The sequence below is a fragment of the Acytostelium subglobosum genome, assembly GCF_000787575.1.
Source record: "Acytostelium subglobosum LB1 DNA, scaffold: scaffold8, whole genome shotgun sequence".
In the NCBI taxonomy this organism is placed as follows: Eukaryota; Evosea; class Eumycetozoa; order Acytosteliales; family Acytosteliaceae; genus Acytostelium; species Acytostelium subglobosum.
In genome coordinates, this window is record NW_012236525.1 from 317,695 (window position 1) to 339,563 (window position 21,869).

At 49.1% G+C, this 21,869-nt stretch overlaps 2 protein-coding genes across 2 annotated transcripts; one reads left to right on the forward strand and one right to left on the reverse strand.

The window, feature by feature from the left end:
• Positions 1-123: 123 nt before the first annotated feature.
• Positions 124-3,504, forward strand: SAMD00019534_045120 (hypothetical protein; the record flags this gene model as incomplete). The annotated part of the gene is made up of 7 exons (XM_012900002.1): positions 124-426; positions 501-720; positions 789-1,327; positions 1,410-1,669; positions 1,737-1,936; positions 2,000-2,516; positions 2,598-3,504. 7 exons carry the CDS (start codon positions 124-126, stop codon positions 3,502-3,504), a joined length of 2,946 nt encoding a protein of 981 aa, XP_012755456.1.
• A 59-nt stretch (positions 3,505-3,563) lies between these two features.
• SAMD00019534_045130 (hypothetical protein) lies at positions 3,564-21,358 on the reverse strand (the record flags this gene model as incomplete). The annotated part of the gene is made up of 7 exons (XM_012900003.1): positions 3,564-4,208; positions 4,277-4,472; positions 4,535-17,748; positions 17,819-18,288; positions 18,364-18,478; positions 18,547-18,913; positions 18,981-21,358. The coding sequence occupies 7 exons, from the start codon at positions 21,356-21,358 to the stop codon at positions 3,564-3,566; spliced, it is 17,385 nt and encodes a 5,794-aa protein (XP_012755457.1).
• Positions 21,359-21,869: the final 511 nt, after the last annotated feature.

Sequence of the window (21,869 nt, forward strand, 5' to 3'; positions counted from 1 at the left end):
GTCATGAGGTCGCAACTCAAACACCAATGGACATCATCCCAGTTATTCTCCTCTTGTTCTATTACTAGTTAGTAGTTGTACTAAATATATATAAAAGTAAGATAAGATAAGATAAGAAGAAAGATGGAGGCTGGCTTTGTAATGATACCACAGCAACAGGAGGAGATTGGTAATCATAATAATAAAGTCAATTGTAATGAAGAACAGGAGTATGCTATTATTGGTAGTCTGGGACAAGGTACATTTGGAACTGTTTGTCTGATAGAGCATAAGCAAACACGTGTACGATATGCACTCAAAGAGTTAAAGTATGGTGCATACATCGATCCAAAGGCAACCAAATACATCACTACCGAGAAGGAGATGCTCACCAAACTACTGGAAGGTCCACAACATCCACATGTAGTTGGCATTGTTAAAGTGTTGGTAGGTATATCACCCGAATCCATCCATATCATCACATCACAGTTTGATTACTAATCAATCAATCAATCACAAAGAATGAAACAAAGTATATCTTTGAATACTGCGACCAGGGAACACTTAAACAGTACTTTGCCAAGACTGTTAATCGTGAGGAGAGTATCGTCAGACATATGTTTGTTCAGATCTTGGCCGCATTACATTTCCTTCATGACAGGACCAAGCCAATCATTCATCGCGACATCAAGATGGAGAATATACTCGTCAAGCTCATTGGTGACAAGATCGTCTTTAAATGTATGTGACATCATCCCATCACATGCCCGGATCACTCACTCATTCAATCACATGATGATCCACTCTAGTGTCTGACTTTGGATTCGCCAAGTCCAGCACTTTCCTAAAGTCACTGCAGTCGGGTGTTGGCTCAGGTCCATATAGAGCACCTGAGATCATGCATGGAGCACCTTATAATCAGTCTGTGGATATATACGCACTTGGTGTCACACTACTCTTTACAGCGACAGGCAAGGCAGCGTCGTTGACCACCAACGTGCCAGACTCTCATGAGTATATCGAGAAGCAATCAATATCCAGGGAGCTCAAGGATTTGATAAAGTCAATGGTACAGATATCAGAGAAGCGTGTGCCATCAGTTGTCGAGGTGCTCAAGTCTGATTGGGTCCAAGCCAAACAGATCATACTCGATGTTCAAGCTGGCCAGCACGTGACCAACTCAGCAATCACTTTGCGCAATCTCATTGATGGATCATATCAATCAATCATCTCCGACACGTTCAAGATACCTGTCGAGCGCCAAGTCATCTATGTCTCCTACTATGATGGCGACACTCTCTCCCCATTCCCATCATGCGTGGATCCACTCAGACCAATATATACAATTGTTTGTATCATTCACGCATTATCCATCAAAGTCAGTCGACCTGGATACTAACAACAACAACAATATCATTGACTCATTATAGGAGAAGATATATGTATACAATATTTATACATTCCCCAAGTTGCAATTGATCAGTATAGACAACCTGATCAAACATAAGAATATGGCAGACACTGAGCGAGTGTTTAACTATCGATCAAATGTACATGTTGAGCAACAAGAGATCCTTGAGAAGGTCCAAGACATTGAGAAGATGTTGAATCACAAGACTGATGTGTTTAGTCGATCCAAAGCCATCATTAGGACCTGTCTTCATTTAATCCAATCAATCGGTTATAGATTGTATGTATCCCTCATTCCTTCATTCCTTCGTTCCATCATTCATATGATGACTAATCAACAAAAATAGGAATGGTACTTTGTTTAAACAGGCAGTGGATACATGTTTGGAGGCAATCAAGAAGTCACACTCATACTTGCCATTGTTTGAGAAGATCAAACTATTGCGATCCTTTGATATCAATGGTGTTGAATCCGATCATCCACTAACCAGTCACCTACCAAAGTTCCTACAACACATCCTATCATGTTCTCCAATCGACATGAGTGGTATGTATTGTACTTGACATTGGGTGGCAAGCATACTAACCAACATCCAATCAATCAATATAGTGTTCCTAACATCAAAGAATCTAACAGATTATGGCAACTACTTGACATTGCTTGGAAACAGGATTGATGAGATCAATTCTAACAATACGGTGGAGGCCATTGCCAAGGATGTTGTACAGGTGAAGAATATACTGGAGGCACTTAAGAAGGATAGTGACATGCAGGTTATACTAAGCACGACAGACAATCTCAAGAGATGTGATATTGTCTTTAACAAGGCGTACACTTGGTATCTACAACTTCAAAAGAACATGTCCAGAGAGTTGGAGAATCTGAGCAACTACTTGCCACTACTATTGAAGCATATGGGTCATATCGATGCCTTGCTCAACCGATTCACACCAATGCCATTTGACCAGTTGATCGAGGATGTCGAGAGAATCCCAATCTATCATCAACAATGCAAGTTGGAGTATCAAAGCAGATCTAGCTTCAATCACATGCTTGGCCAGCTCCAACAGCGATCTGCGCTAGAGCTCCAAAAGGTTATCAACGAGGAGTTAACAAGGAGAGAGCAGTATGATGTCCTTCACAACAATCATCCAACAACATGATGCAAGTAACTGACGCCACTATTCTTATCCACAATCATATTTAGGTTCGGTCATGTAGTGGCACCTAGAAACTTCACACCTGTCCAAGGTTTACCAAAGCCAATCAATCACATGTCATCGTTCCTTCCAACTCATCCCAAGAATGCAAACATCAATGATATGCTTGAGAGAATGACATTGGATATTGCCAAGGACACAGCACACTATCATCAGAACAAGTACCAAGAGCAACAGGTGGTTGGCGAGGTTCCTGTACAACCTCCTCGTGAGGAAGAGGTAGAACCCGTCTCTACAATATTCCAACCATCTGAACAGAATAGTGTCATCTGTCTAAAGTCCGATGCTGATCTACTCAAAGAGATTGGTGAAAAGGATGTTGTCATTGAAGTGTTGAATGGCAAGGTCCAGACCATGACTGGACAGATCCAAACCATGAGCAGCCAACTCGAAACTTTGAGCAACCAGTTACAGTCCAACGCAACAATAATGTCACAGCTAGAGACAAAGCTCAGTGCCGCCACGACAAGTTCCGAACAAAAAGCTGATCAAGTGCGAGACCTGATGGATCAGCTAGACAACCAGTATGAAGTGGGCTATAAGATGGAGTCCAAACAGAAGGAGCAAGAGTCCGAGCTCCAAAAGCTGCGCGAGCAAGTGGACGAATATCTAGAGCGTATCGAGTCAAAGGATCAAGAGCACGAAGAAAAGACAAACAGCACACGCAATAACTTTAAACGAGTAGAAGAAGCCTTGCGTAGAGATCATATTGAAAGCCGATCCACGATCCAGGCGCTCACTGAGAAGCTTGAGGCCATGGAGAAGCTGCACAATGCTATACTCCTGGAGAAGGACTTCAAAATCGAGCAACTTGAGAGCCAAGTCAACTCACTCAGTATGGAGCTGGCAGACGCAAAGGCAATCAACCAAGTCATGGCAGAGGGCCAACAATGAACTAGTAATAAACTTGTGTAACTGTATTGTTTAAATGTATGTTATATTTGTTTAGCTATTTATTGATTGATGTGAAGGTCTTGCAGGGAGAGGGCAAGGAACTTGGAACAGGTGGATGTAAGACCTATCTCTTCCACAAAAGACTTGATGTCGATGGTGTTGGCAGCAGAGAATGTTCGGACATCATTGGTGGAGAGCTTGTCAATGACAGTGTCAACTGACTTGGTGTTGATACCGATGGTCTTGACCCAATCAAGGAAGCGGTCGTCCTCTAGTGTTTGAGCGACGGTGTTGCACAGTGATGGGTTCTTGTTCTTGACCATTTCCAGCTGTCCAATGAAGATGTCGATGGTATCTGGTGTGACATGTGGCTGGAGCATCTCTCTGAGGTCAGAGTGGAGAGCAATGGCAATACGGAAGGTGTCAATGCCATTCGCATTAAGGATCTTGGCAATCATCGATCTGGTCTCGATATTGTCTATCTCTGCCAAGTTGGTGATCCACTTGAGGAACGAATCATTGTCCAACGCCACGAATGCCTTGGAGTAGACAAGCATCACACAGTTTGTCTCGAGTGTCTCTTGGTACTCATCCTTGTTGACCAGTGTGTTCCTGTTTGTGCATCTAATGTACTGCTCATTGGTGTTCTTGATGTGGATCGAGTAGCTGCCACCTTCAGGGTTGTTTGGTTCATCTTCGTGGCACTGTTTGAGTTGGAGTATGTTAGTATCACTATAAGCAAATAATGCAATGGTTTGATGATAACACTTACCACAATGGAGTGAATGGTGTATGTGATGCTCTTGTCAGTGATGAAGCTCTTGGAGATGTCAATTTGGTTGTCGAATTTGATCCTGTTGTAGGTCTTCTCCTCTGGACTGGTGAATCGCTGGATTGATATAAAGATATATTGAGGAGACTCCAACAGTGCAGTTGCAAGTGGGAATGATCCTGCGCATCTTGCACACCTAAGGTTGGCAAAGAATATGTTAGTACAACTGTGTGGCCGATGAGATGGAGAATAACTTACTGTCTCTTGTTCTTCATCTTGAGCTTAAAGATGTTCTGGAGACGGACACTGATGTCCTCTTCCTTGCCCTTGTTGAGGTCCTCAAAGATGAACTCAGACTCGGTGGTCTCCTTCTTGAATGGAAGGTTACAGTTGGAGCAGACTGCCTGGGTCTTTCCAATGATGAGATCCTTGTTGCGAGGGTCAAAGCCTGAGATGACCTTGAGGAACTGCATGAAGAAATCTCCCATGGATGGGGTGTCCTCAAAGACGTCAACAAACTTGCGGTACAGTGGTCCAATGTCGATCTCGGCTGCTGAGATCTTCTGGCACTCCTGGAGGAACAGATGGGTCTCTTTGGCCAACTCAGCGTACTCGTTGTCTTCGTCATCGACCACGGTGGAGATGAACTCGGGCTTGTATCTGAGCCAGTTGAGGAAGCAGTGGATGTAGGGGTGGTCCTGTACGATCTTGAGAGGTCTGAGGTTGATCTCGCTTGGGTCCTGATCAACGACCAAGGCTTCAGTCTTGATCTCACCAAAGTCCTCAGCTCCGGGGTGTGTGTCGTCTTGGTCCTGGATATCATTGTCATTATCTCCAACAACCATACCATCACCTTGCTTGTCTACGATCTCCTCATCCTCATCTTCATCATTCTCCAAAGCTGGTTCAACATCAGACTCCTTCACAGCCTCATCATCCAAGACCATCTTGGTGTCATCCATGGATGCTTGTTGAGAGTTTGCTTGTTCTGCCTGAGGGACGACATAATCTTGTGGGAGGTAGGGCTCCACGTAGGTCTCCTTGGTCAGGTCCTGGTTCTGCAGCTTGAGCATCGAGAGAATCTCATGCATGGTCCTCATCAACACGGGATAGTAGGCCACAGGTGTCTTGTCCCTGATCAGCGACTGGAATGGAGCAGCAGTCGTTGGTGGAGGGTTGGTAATGGTGCCTAGCAGTGGAGTGATGTGTGCAATGAGCAACGAGTCTGGCTGAGTCTGCTTGAGTATCTCTCTGCTCTCCTTGGAGGACAGCTTCTGGATGACCTCTTGCAGATGGTTGATCCAGTTGAGGATGGTAGAGCTGTCCTTGGTGGCCTCTTCAAGCAGTCTGGCGCTGTTGGTCTCGAGGTGTTCAATGATCGACTGGTCCTGGAGGGCGGGCTCGGGGATGGTGTTGGCGTAGAGATGTCCAAACCTGAGATAGCCATTGACGACGAGCTGGGAGATTGTCTTGACACAGAACAGAGACACCTTGGACAGATCCTGGTTGATCTTGTGCGGCAACTGAGTGTCCATGCCAAAGCCGGCGCACACCTCCATGACGGACTTGTTAATGTTGTCTTGCTCGCCCAGCTGTTGAGTATGGTTGATCATCCTGGCAATGAGCGACGTGAAGAATCGGCACAGAGTCTCCAGCTCCTCGGGGTGCAGCTTGGAGTTGCACTTGTTCTCCAAGGGGATGCGCACGCCATCTGGAAGATCAAGAGCGAACTTGTCGTCGAGTTTCTCACGAATGTTGAGGAGATCGCGCACTGACTCGGGGATGAGTGATGGTACCAGTGGGGCCTTGATCGATGCATCGGACATCTCCACATCATTGTTGTTGCTGATAGCAGCTGTCATCTTCTTGGACGCTGTCTTGTCAAGGAATGGGAAGTCGACAATGTACTGCTGTAACTGCTTGCCTCCCTCGATCTTGCCCGAGACAAACTGGTAAGCCAGGTTGGACTCGATGTTGTCAAACATTGGCACGAACTTGTCACGTGTGAACGTCTGGAACTGTGCGATGGACTTGTAGATGAAGCGTCTGTAGTCGTCCACGGTGTAGTTGGAGCCCACCAAGTAGAAGTTCTCGCCAGGGCTAAAGGTGATGTTACCGATATCGATCTCATTCATGTTGGTGTTGCCTTCGGTCACCTTGCTGAGAAGTGGACTGAGTCGTGGCTTGATCTCGTCACGATGCTTTATGGCCTTGGACTGTGTGTTGTCCATCCAACTGTTGACGAGGTTGATGATCAGACCCTCGCCCAGATCCCTGTTGTGGAGCAGGTTGGACAATGGCATCTCATCGGTGATCTCTTGCAGCACCTTCTCGTAGGCGGGACGCTCGCGACAGCCGCCCTCCATGATGTTGAGGTGCTCAAGGATCTTAGCCCATGAGCTCTTGAGGTCCTTCCATGCAGTGTTAATCGTTAGGATGGTGGCCTCCGTCTCAAAGTGGCCCGCAGCCAGGTACTCGATACACTTGGGTACGGTTTGATGCTGGTAGTCAGCGGGCAGACGACGGGCAAAGTGATTGAAGAACAGGTGCAGGAACTGGACGAGGTGGCTAAAGTACTTGGAGATGCAGATGACCGAGATGTTGGTCGAGAAGAACAACAACAGTGGGCTGTTGGCCTTGGTCAACGCGTCGTGGATGAACTCATAGTCGTAGAAGGGCGAGAAGAAGTGCTTGGTGTACTCGCCACGCACCCTGATGATGCTGTGCAGCACCTTGGACTTAGACACGATGGCGTCAATTCTCCTGGTCTTGATGTTGGGGTAGTCGTCCCACACACGCTTGATCATCTCGATCAGATAGGTCTCGTACAGCTCCACCTCCCTCGATGAGGCAAAGTGGGACTTCATCACAGGGCGTGGACGCGTGTATGAATCGCTCCACACGGCATAGAGAATCTCCGTGACGATGTGGCCAGGCTCCATGAGCAGATCGCTCATCTGCTTGGTCTGCTTGATCTCGGTGATGGCTACCAGTGCTCTGGCACCCACATAGTCTGTGAGACCTTGTTTGGTCTTTTGGTAGTTCTCGAGCTTGTTGGCAAAGTGTATACTGGGGTCGGTGAGATGCCTGTAGTCTTCGTTCGTACCAAAGCTGACTGTCCATGTGAAGGCGGCCCAGGAGGTGGCGGCAATCAGATACTTGTAGACTATATTGCCCTTCATACAGGTGACGGGCATCTCTTGAGCCTGCTCCCAACGGTAGATCATACCACAGTCACGGAAGTAGAACTCGCACGCGGGGTAGAACTTTCCTGCGATCAACTTGAAGTCACGCACCAGATGGTAGAGATACATGTTGTCGGCGGCACCGATGGCTGCGGCCAGAGAGTTGACGAGCAGTTGCGCGTTGACGTAGAGTTCCTTGGGCTTCTGCGGATTCTTCATGAGGATGTCGTCGAGATGCTTGACACGCGCATCAAAGTCCTTGTTGACTATCTTCATAAAGTACTTGGAGAATGGCTCGTTATCGAGGGCAGCATTGAATGTGCTGCCAGGCTGCACGAGAGTTTTGATAAAGTCCATTGGCGCATCGTCGGTGTAGGCCTGGTATGTGAGCAGGAACATTGACATCCTGAAGAAACCAAGGGCGCGCGGGTTGCCGCGACTTTGCTGAACGAGCTGGTCGATCCTTGGTCGGCTCTTGGCCTCCAGCGCCAACTTGATATCGTTGTAGAACTTGCCATCCTCGGTGGAATCGTCAATGACAAAGTGGAACAGAGATGACTCCTTCATGGACAGATCTTGGACTACCAAGCAGTTGGACATGCCCACTAAGTCCAAGAAGTCGCCAGACCTCAGTAGCTCAATCAAAAGTTTCTCGGACTTGATCTTGTTGAGCACGTACATCTGGAAGTAGTGCTTCTCGATCTTTGCCTTGAGCGCGGGGTTGGCTGGTACGAGCAGGATGTCATTAATGATCGCGGCAAACTGTTTGTTGTTCTCAAAGAATGTCTTGGTCTTGGCGATCTGATCGTTGTTGATCATCGTCGCGAGCACGTCAAGGAAGAGTGTGGCCAGTGCCAACATCTTGATCGTGGACATGATATCGCGTTCGGTCTTGAGCTTGTTCCACAATCCAATGCGATCAGTGATATTGGGTGGCTTGCTGCCCTTGTCCTCCTCGCGCAGTATCTCCAAACAGACAAAGTACAATGAGTTGACCATGTTGCAGTTCTTGGGTGCGTGCTGCATGTACTCGGCAGGTGTGACGTCGAGGAACTTGAGGATGTTTTCAGAGGGCACACCCTTGGCCTCTTGCTGGAAGCAAAAGAAGATGGGGTTGGTGATGGCGTCGGCCTTGACCTGCAGCTCCTTCAACATTAACTCGTTGAAGCGATCCTTGTTGTGGTTGTAGCTGTTGTCCAACAGATTCTTAAAGATCTGGGCGTACCAACCCATGGGCATTACCATCGACTCGTCGATGCCTCCATTGTTGCACACCTTGAGGAATGCCTCAATGTTGGCCTTGGACAGTGTGATGAATGGCTCGATGCAGTCCATGAGACATGTGACGCTGAGCTGTGGCAGATTGTCCTTGGCAAGCGTGCGATTGAGCGTGGAGAATTGGGAAATGAATCGTGTGACCAGGTCATTGGGCTGCATCGTGACGATGCTGAACGAGCTGATGATCAGCTTGACAACTCGGAGAATAGTGTCCTCCTTGTTGTCAATGCTCGCGCTCATCAGAACCTTGAACAGGACAAACACAAACGTGGTGAATGGCAGGACTTGCGGCGTGGACATCTTTGTGAGTTGTTCAATGGTCACCTGGTTGAGGATCTCGCGCACGACCGTGCACCAGTTGGAGATCTTGTCCATTAGGGCGTCATCGTTGAGGTCGATCTTGTTCTTGATAATCATGAACAATGTCTTGAAGGCCAGCATGGTGATGGCCGTCTTGGCCTTGGTCGTGTCCTGCAGGTTCTCGTTGGTGAGCTGCTCGCTGAGCTGGCCCTGGATGTTGATGTCGAAATCTAGGTACATCAATGGAGTGCTAATACTCTTGAGGTAGTGCACCGTGTTGAAGTAGAAGTGATTGCTCACGGTGAACAATAGGATCGAGTTGGAGCTGAGCGGGAAGATGTTCTTGAGCACCGTGACAACAAAGTCCATCCAGAGGGGGTCGGTGAAACGCATGGTCCTAACGACGTAGTCGTGTTGGTAGTAGTTGTACAACTCGCTCGACTTGTCGATGTAGGCGACCAGCTGGCGGATGGGGTGTGCATTGACGCGCTCGGTGAACTTCTTGAAGATGTGCGCGACACCACGCTCGGGGTTGAGGTTGAGTGTCTGCTCAAAGAGCGACTTGATGACTGTGGCGATCGAGTCGTACAAAGGCAGCTTGGGCGCTTGGCGGTATATCGATAGGTACAGGGTGACGGGCTCGAAGCGGCGTTCAATGTCGTCCGAGATCTTGGGCACCTTGACAGAGGCGATGAACAGACGGACCAGGTCCACGAGCAGTGTGTTTTCAACGGTGATCTGCGAGATCACACCGTACGAGCCATAGTTGGTGAGCAGCTTGAAGATCTGCGACACCATGGGGTAGAAGAACGACGACATGGAGTTCTTGATCGAGTCGAGGAACGACTGCACGATCTTACCCGAGAGGATCAGAGTGGAGATGTTGTTGATGATCCTGCTGAACAATGACTTTTCGTTCCACTTCTTGGAGAACTTGATGATGACCTCGCGGTACCATGTTGGGTGCTTCTCAAACAGCTTGGTGATGAACTGCTTCCTCGCTGCGGGATCCAAATAGAACTGGCGCTCCTGCATGTTGGTAGTCAACATGTTCAGGCGACCGACGTCCATGGCAACCTGGCCGAGATGCTCAAAGAACATCTCCTTGAAGGTCTCTTCGAGTGATTCAGGGTCAATGTGTACTTGCAGACCAAAGGCCTTGGCGAGCCACGTGCGGATGTCTACGTCCACGTGGTTGTCGGCCTGCTCCATCTTTTGAGAGTCGATCTTGACGCCCAGCGAGTCGATATAGATGAACTCCATGTTGTTGAGGAAGATGGCGTTCAGCTTGGTGTTGTTGGACAAGGAGAACTCGGGTGGATAATGGCAGATGATGATCATGAGCTTGGAGTCATCAAACTGGGACAGACGCTCAACGATGAAGTTGAACTGGTGCTGGTTGACCGTGGACATGTCTGCAATGATCATGCAGATCTGCTGGCTGGATTGCTTGAAGTCCTCGATCTCCTTGTGGCACTTGTGGCTGGTCTTGAAGCTGTTGAGCTGGATGATACGCAACAGGTTGGTCTGCATCAAGTCGGGGTTGGCTTCAAAGATGGTGTTCAGGAGGATCTTGTGGAACTTGTCCAAGTGATCAGAGTCCTTGAGACGATGAAGTGTGAGTGATGTCCTGGTGAAGAAGGTCCACTTATTCGAGATGTCCTTGCTGCCCTGCACGATCCTCTTTGTGAAGAGGTGATTGAGGAAGCGAAGGATGTTAAAATGCTCCTGGCGCAGCAGGTACTCCTCGATGTAGGAGCGAGGCAGCGAGCGACACTTGAATATGCTCTCGGGTCTGGCCACCTGCAGGATCTTCCAGTTGAGCTGGCGGAACTCAAAGTCCTCGGTGGGGTTCTGTTTGTCCAGCTGCTGGTCGGACACACGCTGTGGTGTGATCACGGGAACACCCTTGCGCTTGATGTCCTTGGCGATGGAGAACACGAGCGATGGGATGGTCTCGGTCTCGGAGTAACCAGACAGCAGAGACTTGTTCGTGACCTTGTTGTGGAACTCGTTGACAAAGTGCGATGCGGACTTCTTCATCTTGTCGACAAAGTCTGTCCACTTCCTCAGCTGCTCGTCGTTCTCGACATAGTAGTCGAGCATGGTGTCAATGGACAACTGATACTTCTCAAAGCGGTTGAGCCATGGAAGTTGTGTTGATGACATCTGTGAGAGTGGCAAGTGAACGATGATCTTGAACTCGGGGTGCACGGGGCAGAAGATCGAGTGTGTGCCAAAGGACACGTTGGCAATGAAGTGGATTGAGCCATCGGCTGAGGGCAGCAGGGTGAAGTACCTGTTGAACACATCGTAGAAACAGGCATCGATCAACTGTGTGTTGACAAGGACGACCGTGCCACCAGACGCCATCACGTTCTTGATCTGTGACACAACGTTGACCAGTGCTTCGGTGGTAGAGTCGTTCTCGAAGCCTCCAACACGGATGACACTGACATTAATGCCAAGCTCGTTGAGGATCATGAGCGATGACTCATTCTCGGATGGATCGATGAGCATCATGTATCGGAATGGCACGATGTTGGGATCTTGCTTGGGGTCCAGCGTCTCGCTAAGCGACTCCTTGATACGTGTGATGGTGTTGTTGTGCTCGAGCAGGCCAGACTCGAGAGCAGTCTTCATGTTGAGATGCTCAATGTGGCTAAGCTCGGTGAAGAACTCGGTGGCCAGCTGCTTGAACTGGGCAGGTGGAACACCGCCAAAGTTGCGCTCGAGGGAGTTGAGCAACACCTCGCCATTGAACACACCGTTGTTGCGATTGATTCCACGTGCAAGATGGCGCAGGAAGTAGACAAAGTCACGTTGATGGAAGAGGTCTGTCTTGGTGCTCTTGGCATAGGTGTTGGCCTTGAGGAATGCGCGACAGAGTGCTGTGGACATGTCATTCTCCACTGAGGAGAGTGTGGCGTTGTTGAACAGACAGCCAGTGACAAGTGCGCGTTGGTCGTCGTCTGTGATAGTCGAGGGGTGCAACAACAGCAGCATACGATTGGTCTTGGCTGCATCCAGCACCTTGTTCGACAGGATGATCACGGAGATGTCTACACTGTTCTGCTCGATCTTTTGTGAGACCTTGTCGAGGTAGTCGTGCATAATCTTCATGGGCGAGTCGTTCTCATTGACCAGACCGGCTTCATCGAAGAAGACAACACAACGGTTCTTGCCTCCAGACATGTCGTAGGTCTTCTGACGGTTGAGAGAACGCTCAAACACCGAGTGGATCTCAATATCGGTGGTGTGCGGTGTGCATTGGTAGCGGAAGGGATCGGCATTGGTCATCAGCGACCAGGGCGAGACGTAGCTGTTGTTGATCCTGTCGACCAGCTTGTTGGCGTTCATGTTGTTCATGACGATTGTGAAGCTCAGCGTCTTGGAGCAACCTGGTGGACCGACGATGCACAGGGGGATGCGGCAGTTGATTGAAATGGCCGTGCAGAAGATGTTGAGCTTCAACGACTCGGTGAGCGCAATGCCCTCGGGTAGGATAGTGTGTCTCTTGTCACAGAACTGCGTGTAGATGTGATTGAACAGACGCTCAAAGTTGGGATAGCGCTGGACAACCATGGGCGCAGCCTTGCTGACGTAGAACTTGTTGAGCAGCTCCAACAGCTTGACGCGGACCACTCCAGGTGGCACTCTGATGTAGTAGGTGAAGGCGATGGAGCAGACAATGGCGAGCCAATGGCCGAAACCTGCACTCTGGTCCTCCTTGGACATGAGCGTTGGGTTGGCACATGTGAGGATGCTCTGGCCCACTGGTGTCTGTGTGAAGAACTGATAGAGATCGATCACTCTGTTGATGTCTCTGATGGAGACATGTGTACGGGACTGATTGGCCTGACGCAATGCGTTCTGGCCAATGATGATGAAGTCCCTGAGCACCTCGGACGAGTGCTCCTTGCAGATGTCAGTGCGCATGCCAAACAAGGTGGTGAGGAACGACTTCTCATTCTCAACGGTGAACTCGCCATAGTTGAGGAACAGGTTGACCATGGAGGGTGGGGGTGGCTGGACGACAAACGCCAGGTTGCTGGTGGACGTCAGCTGGCCAGTGTAGTCGACCGATGATGGGTCTGTGATCTTCTTGGGCGGGTTCATGGCGCCGATCCAGAAGATGCTCTCTGGGATCTCCTCACCCTCGAGCGTGCCATCGACAAAGATCTCGTTGATGATGGACAGCGTCTCGTCAGGACTGGTGTTAAACTCATCGATAAAGATCACCATCTTGAGATGTTGGTCCTGTCGCAGTTGTCTGGCCTCCTTCATGTAGCCCTGCACCAGCAACTTGAACGCCTTGGCCGAGAATTTCTGATGCATAATAATGCGATGGAAGATGTTCTTGAATGTGGCGTTGGAGATCTCCTTCACAGCCTCCAACAGACGGTCCTTCCTGTTAATCACAGTGGACATCAGTGGGGATATCCTCCTCCTGATCTGTTGCAGCACTCCAGTGTTGGGGAACTCAATCAGAGGGAATGATCTGAGCATTTGGGACAAGAGGGTCTCGAAGCGGTTGAAGATGGCTGTCTGGCCTGCTTGGTTGACCTCGCTGTCGACCAGCTGTGTCAGCGCCTCAAGAATCTGGATGGTGGAAGAGTCGGCCGTCAGCTTATTGTCTTGGAAGTCGCCCTTGAGAGTGAAGTCGGGCTTGTTCTTGATGATAGTGTTGATCTCCTCTCGGATCTTGGCAAGAATGTCTGGCAATGCGTTGTTCTTGGCATTGATGAGCAGTGAGTAGAACAACAGGATGAATGTCTTGCCGACTCCTGTGTCTCCAGTGAGAACAAGCGATCTCTGGTTCTTGACCTTGTTGTGCAGCATCAACAGACGAATGCCAAAGTCTGGTGTGAGCACGTAGTTGTACTGATGGCACAGGTTGATGATGATCTCAGTTCTCGAGTGGATGCCAAAGATGTTGGCAATGATCGTTCTGAACTTGCCTGGGTTCTCCAAAGCATCCTTGAGTGTGGTGGACTTGACACGTCCAGTGAGCTGTGGCTTGGGAGCAAACTCGAGATACTCAACCGCCACTGTCTTGGGGTTGTGCTTGAGTCGCGAGGTGATCATTGGTGGGTCGTTCCAGATGGTCTCGGCACTTGAATAGGCGGGATCTGAGAACTTGACTGCCTCCAGCACAAAGTACTTGTACAACTCGGCTGGCTGCATGTAGTCCTTCTGGAAGTCGGTGTGCTTCTCATCGTCGACCATATCCTGCAGACCAATCTCGGCGTACGTGTCAAAGTAGGCGTCGAGGAACAACAGACGCTCGTTCAGTAGCTTCATGAAGCAGCGACGCTGCAGCAGGTTGTTGGGGCGCACCAGGAACTTGGTGTGGTAGCCCAGCGGCACCAACACCTTGGTGGTGATGTACTGGAGGTAGTCCTGCATGGTGACCTTCTTGGCCAGATCAATGGCGGGCTTCTGATATGGGTTGCTGTTGACGTAGGAGAAACACTTCCTCTCGACGGCAGTCATCAGCCACTGCACCTTGGTGTGGTCGGCCAGGTCGGCCAGGTTGACTACCAGTGGTGTGGTCTCACGGGCGTACTCCATTACGTTGTCATACTTGCGACCATCGAGCAAAGGAGAGCCGCACTCGACGTAGATCTCGAGCAGCAGCTTGTCGGCGATATAGATGATCTCTCCGACACGACTGCCAATGACGAATCCAGCAGTGATCAATGGGTATATGAACTGATTGAAGCTGTCAAAGTCGCAGTAGGGTGACACAGAGAAGTGAACGACCAACTTCTTCTTTCCTCCAATGAAAACCGGGCTCTTGGGTGCAGCAGCTACTGGTGCATTGTTGTTGTTGTTGTTGACATCAATGCCAGTTTGGTTCATGTGGTTGGTGAGATGATTGATCAGTGCTCGGGAGTCGAAACTTGGATGAATGGGGACAGTGATGAATGGAACATTGTCAGTCTTCTTGGACTTGATGAAGTAGGACTTGCCGGTGCCACTATCGCCACACACAAGGTTGAGTGACTCAATGCCACACGATGCCTTGGTCTTGGTCCAGGTCTCCTTGAAGCCACGCCACTCCTTGACAAAGTTCTGAGAGTACTGTGGCAGGAAGGCGCAGAGGTCGCTGCTCAGACTGGTCTCTGTTGAGACAATGTAGACCCGTGCCAGGTTCTTGATGGTCTGATTGCTGTAGTGCTCAGACAGCCATTGGATCAGTCTGTCCTTCTCCCTTGGGATGCCAATGAGGAAGAAGATGTAGCCACGCATGTGCTCCACCACCTTGAAGAAGTACTCAATGTCCTTGGCAAAGGTGTGGGCGTAGAACAGCTGGTGAGGGTGAGGCGCGATGAAGTTGTTGAGCTGCATTATAACATTGTACAGGCTGGACTTAGTATCGAGATGGACCAGCATTGGACCAATGTCGGTGGATCTCGGCTCGTCAAAGTCCTCGTGCTCCTCAATGATGCTGACCAGCTCGGTCAAGAACTGCGTGTAGGGTACCTTGGACGTGACTGGGTGGTCCTGGAGTATGAGCGACTCAAGTGTGGCTCTGGTGATGCCACAGTTGCCAAAGACATAGGCAACATAAGGATAGACAAACTCAATCAGGGCGGTTGGCGGGATGTGCTTCACATCAGCATGCTTGGCGACGATGTTCTCATAGTCAGAGATAAGCGACGACATGCCGTGCGCCTTGAGCAGCCAGAGACGTCTGGGAAGCTTGTTGATCGAGTCGATCCAGCCGCTGAGATCATCCTCCAGTCTCTTGACAGTGTTTCGCAGTAGGTCCAGCGTGTCGTTGGAGAACTGCAACTGGAGCGAGCCGCTGAAGTGGTTTGGATGGTAGACACGGTCCAGCTCACCGTGCAGATGATGGATCCTGCGCAGTAGCTTGACGATGATGCCAAACACCTCGACAGTTTGATGCTGGTCGTCCTTGGCGACGTTGTTGCTCGTGGAGCTGATCTTTAGACCCTGGACAAAATCCTCGATCTTCTCTTGAGTGAACTCGACCGATGTTGAGACGATCTTGACATTCCAGCCAACAAGGCCGTCCTCGCTCTTGGAGCTCTTGGAGGTGTACTCCGAGCCCTTGAGGATGTTGACAACCGTGGGCAAGATCGACTCGGAGTTGTACGTGCCTCCAGCAGACGAGTAGAGACCTCGCACATGAGACATGTTCTCCACAACATAGTTGAGTTTCTTGAATGCTGTCTCGAGGTCATGATGATCGGTGGGTATCAGATTGGTGAGGGAGGCACACATGGCAGTGAGCGATGGGTAGTTGAGGTGATCCAGCACAAAGTTGGCCTCCTTGGCGTCTTGGTAGCGACGGATGAATGGGTACAGAAGCGTGTGCGAATGGATCGTGTTGTTCATCAGACTGGAGTTGTACTCATCAGAGATGAGGTTGGACGTGATGATCTGATTGGTGGTGACGATATCCTTGAACGAGGCAAAGAACTCAATCAACTCTGGGTTGATGTACTTGAAGTACGCCAGCTGATGGTAGTTGAGTCCGCCAATCAACTCGGTAATGGCGGTGAAGATCTGTTGGGACTTGCGAATCGTCATGTCGGGCTTGGACACTAGTGCCAGCTGCTTGTTGATGTTGGTCTTGACCTCATTGAACTGGGTCACTGAGACGTAGTTGAGGTTGTTCTCGATGAAGTTGAACAGGAAGTTGATGTTGGACTCAATGCCATAGAGTGACGTGGCCTTGGTGATGAAGTTGTTCAAACGGTTGTCCTTGTCATCGACCTTGCCGTCGGGGTTGAAGTACAGGAACACGTTCTGCAGCTCCTTGGTGTAGTTGATGTCCTTGGCGGCAATGACGCGACGGAAGATCTCATTGAGTGGGATGCTATCGTCCTGCTTGATCAACTGATTCATAAACGACTCGGCGCTGTTGGCGATCTTGTCAATGTCCTTGGTGTTGAGCTTGTGGAGGTAGTAGTCGACGATGATCTTAAAGAAGACATTGTGCTCAGTCGACAGGAAGTACTTGAGGAAGTGAACCGTGTCGGGTGAGCGCAACTTGAAGCCAGTCTCTGATGTAAGCGTCAGGAACAGGTTGTGCAAACGTTGGTTCTGAGTGGATGGCTGCTCCTCGTTGGTGTCGACGTGCAGGCCCTCAATCCCAAAGCTGAACTGCTTGGACAGCCAGTCACCCAGCTTCCTCAGACTGTTCAGCTCCATCATCTCGCGGTTGTATTTGATGTTCAACTCTTTGGAGGTGGGCAGGTTGCTGACCTGGTAGGCATTGATCAGGATGCCGTTCAGCGTGTCGTACTCGTCGGTGTGCTCCTCCTTCCACTGCTTGATCAGCACTTGGCAGCGGGCATATATCATGTCCTTGAATCTGGTGGCGCGTTCAGCGTACTGATCCGAGTCCCTCCTCCATATCTTGATCTCGGTGCGCAGCGAAGCCAACTTGCCAAACACAGAGTAGATCTGGTAGCGTGGCATACTCACAAGGTACTCCAAGTAGTGAGTGAACAAGAGGATGAATGGCAGGGTGGCGGGTATCCTCTGTGGATAGGTATCAAACAAGCTTGTCACGGGCTTGTCCTTGAGCTGAATGTATCGCTCCACAATGATCTTGCAAAGGTCGTGGTAACGCTTGTGCGTGTCAACGTTCAAGACTACATTCGGATTGTGTTGTCTAAAGATTACCTCATACTCTGACACAACACTCAATACATGGTAGCTTGTTCTCATCTATCATCATTGATTGATTGGGCATGTTAGTGATTGATTGATTGAGTCATTGGATGCCAGTGTGACTTACGTTTTGTGGATCACGAAGTGTTATGTTCTGTGATGGACAGTTGAGTGAGATCAGGGCATAGTCCTCCATTCGGAACCTCTGTAGCATGTAGGACTGCAGCTGGGAGATCACTCGACTGTGTGGATCACAACTGAAGATTTCCACTTTGACAGGGGGTGGCAGGTCAAGCTCTGCCAATGACTTGAGTATGTTGTCGCTGTACATCCAAGAGACGTGTGGGTCGTTCAACATGCTAAAGATTTGCCTTAAGTCCCTGTTCCTCTTGATCTCATTTTCAATGTACAACTGGATGTTGGCAGTGACCGCCTTCTTCTTGGGTGCGTAGAACTCCTTGATGAAACTATTCCTCTCGACACAGAGGCCCAAGAAGAACAACTTGCCGTAAGAGATTCTTGGCGTGTTGTCAAATAAGCTCAGTTCATACGCCAACATAAACCTGTGAATGATCATCTCTGGCGATATATCCTCATCTTCTCGTGTGCAAAGTGAGGTGGTTAGTGACAAGTTGGAGTTGTCCACATTCATTCATTCAATGTGCTACTTACTTGGTTCCAACGACATGACAATCTTGCCAAAGTCTTTGTAGATTAGTGGTGTAACCTTAACAAACTTGGTCAACAACTTGTAGATGCGCTTGAATGATTGATTGTCTTGGATCTCCTGTTTGCGTGAGTCAGTATCAGTGTCAGGACCAGGCCATCACGACGTCCAATCAACTCCTTCCTTACCTTATCCATGATACCAGAGTGAATGGTGAGTGTCTCCAAGAATAGCTTCTTGGAGCGCAGACGCTTGTAGACGGTGAAGGTGTTGTCTGTGTCCAAGGTGTTGTTCTTGTCGGCGAATGCGATAATCTTGTGGAGGAATCTGTCGTCCTCGGGACCCTGGTCAGCAGCCTCAAAGTCAAAGTAGCTGATGCCAAAGTATGTGAGCATGCCGACGCTGATCTTCAAGTCGTCATAATTCCTGTCCAAGAAGCGAATGTACACCTCATTGAGGTCAGAGTGCAACATCATCATTCCACCAACATTGAGCAACTCCATAAACATTGTTTGAAAGATTGTGTCCTTATGTTTGATTCCATCATTCAACATACTAATAAGTGTGCATGCGTGTTAGTCATTCATTCAATCAATCAATGATCTAGAGCATGTATACATACTTGTCAATCCTCATGAGGATATAGAAAGCAAATAATGGGAATGTCTTGTTGTTGGATAACTTCTGATGGAGGTCATCTGATGTGAGGTAGGCCATGGACTCATCGTTCTCGCGCGAGTTGTAGTTGTTGATTAGATTCTGAATGAAGAAGTTCTTGAGCTTGTCGTCAAACTCAGTGCGCTCGATGAATGACTTGACCATTGGCACAAAGTCCATGGTGGGCAGGAAGGTGTGCTGCGAGCGATCCCAGATCACCTTGGTGTGGAACTTGCCCTTGGCCGCAAGATTGCGCTGCAGCTCCTCCAGCATCACATTGAAAGGCGTGTCTTTCAGCTTGTTGGTAAAGACCTTCCAGTCGTCGTCCATGATGTGAACAGAGTGCTTGGTGATGGTCGTCATCGTTGTCATGAAGGCTTCGTGCTCTGGCGGACTTGGCTGCAGCACAAACACCAGCTCGACGCCGCGGTGGCCCTTGAACACCTCGACACTCTTCATATCGTTGAAGGCGTACTTGATGACCCTGTCCTTCTTGGCCAGGTGCCACGATATCGTCTCCTGGGCAAAGTTGAACGAGCCATACAACAGACCCTCTTGATAGAGCGGCTTGTTTGGAAGGGAGAACGTGACGATCTGCACGGTTATCTCTTGTTGTTGCTGTACGTCTGGTGCCACCACATCTCTGATCGGTGCTGCATCCATATCACGATGCATACCACCTCGTTCTGGTCCTCCAACCATGTTGTTGTTGTTGTTGTTGTTATTGTTATTGTTGTCATTGACTTCGTCGTTGTCCACTCCCATCTCTGCATCACGGGGTTGACGCTGTTGTTGACGATGCTGTCTTGGTTGTTGACGTTGTTGTGGTTGTGGTTGTGGTTGTTGTGGCTGTGGTTGTTGTTGAGGTTGCTGATTATCCTGATGATGGGGCTGTTGTTGTTGCGCGCCAACAACAGGAAGTCCCCATGGTGCAAGGAATGCTTGCAGCGACCTGGAGTCCTTTGGCTGGCAAAGGAACTCCTGGACGTTTGTAGCGACTTGCGCTGGCATCCTCTCCACGCCTGCGGCCAGGAACAGGAACTCCACATTCCTGATCTTGGACTGGTTGTTGTCCTTGGCTGCAGAAACCTGCTCCTTCATTGCTCGGCATCTGTTCTCCCAGACCTCGCGTGACTCGCCCTGTTGCGTGATGACGACGGCCAGTCGCACGCCACATTCAAAGAATCGATCAATGTGTGGAATGGAGGCGAGCAGACGCTCTAAGTTGTCCTGGTGTTGATCGGTGGGCAAAATGACAACGCCGTCGATGTTGTTGATGCTGCAGTCCATGCAGCTCTTGCAGAATGCCTCCACCATGTTGTTGTTGTTGTTGTCCTGCACCTTGACCAGACAATCGCCACTGTTTATCAAATTAATGTTAAACCTGTAGTGGTTCTGTTGTTTGGTGTCGATGACTGAGAAGGATGTGCTGAACTTGATGTTGCCATTATAGTTGTTGTTGCCACCAAGGTATTGGTTGTTGTTGTTGTTGCCAACATCATCGGTCAGATCGATAATATTGTTGTTGTTGTTGTTGTTCTGGGAATAGAGTAATTGAGCGAGATCAACTGGTGGACCACGAATCTGTGCAGGCACACCTGGTTGCTCTTGCGCCTGTGGCTGTACCAGTACGATGTTCCTAATCTCACTCCACTCAGCCATGAGGATCTTCTTGTTGGGGAAGCCTCGCTCCGGTCGCTCATGTGGCAAGTCAAGATAGCCAGGGCCATCGTCTGGGGCGTCCAGTGGGAAATGAGCACCGTCTCTGCCACCACGCCTCTGGGGCACCATCAGGGGGTGACCACGAGTTGCTCGTCGAGCGGCCCTGTTTTGGGCCTTTGGAGCGCCCTTCCTGTCCATTGCCTCCTCGTCAAAGATGTCGGGCTGGTGTCTCTGGTGGCCCAGATGCTGCTTCTGTTGCTTCCTCTGTTGAACCTCCTGTCTGTGCAGGTGATGGTGACGCTGCATCATTTGGATTGGATGACCCTCCATCATCATTGCTCTTCCGCCGGCGCCCAACTCTTGATTGTTGTTGTTATTGTTGATGTACTCAACATCCTCGATATAGTCCTCATCATCGCTCTCGACAAACTCTGGTTCATCTTGCTCCCCATCATCCATCTCCTCTTCCTTTCTCTTCCTATCAACTACATTCTGATGTTGTTGTTGTTGATGAAAGTGTTGAAGATTTTGGAGATGTTGATTAAGTTGTTGTTGCTGCTGTGGCTGCTGAGGGTGCTGCTGTGGAGGGAACACTGGTAGTTGATTATGTTGTTGTTGTTGAAGTTGAGGTCCCTGCTGTTGTTGTTGGACCTCCATTATATCATCATCTTCATCACTCATTTTTTAAACAAGAAGTATACAAGTATGACTGATTGATTGATTGTTTGTTTGTTTGTTTGATGAACTGTGAATCAATGAATACCCAAGTATTATTATTATTATTGTAGTATGCTAATGTTAATGTTGTTTAGCTAAATGATATGTATGTGTGTACACAACAAGCAAGAGTATATATTATTATCTCTTCAAGTACAAATGACTATCTATCTATCTATCTATCTATCTACCTTGAGCTGTACACACACGACAAAGAAGTGAAGTGACTCGATGCTGTTTACACTTGAATAATCAAGTTGTTTGGAGGTCCTCCCTCAACATTGAACACACACTCATCGCAATCTGTGTGGGTTTGCGAACCAAACCTCATCATTTCCAAGCAAATGCGAATTCGCATTGAGCTTGGGACCCAAGCCTTGAACAGGTGGAACCTAAATGACATGCCATTCATCATGTGGGTCATTAATTGCCAATGACCAATCTAATAATAAAAATAATAACTTTATGTAATGTA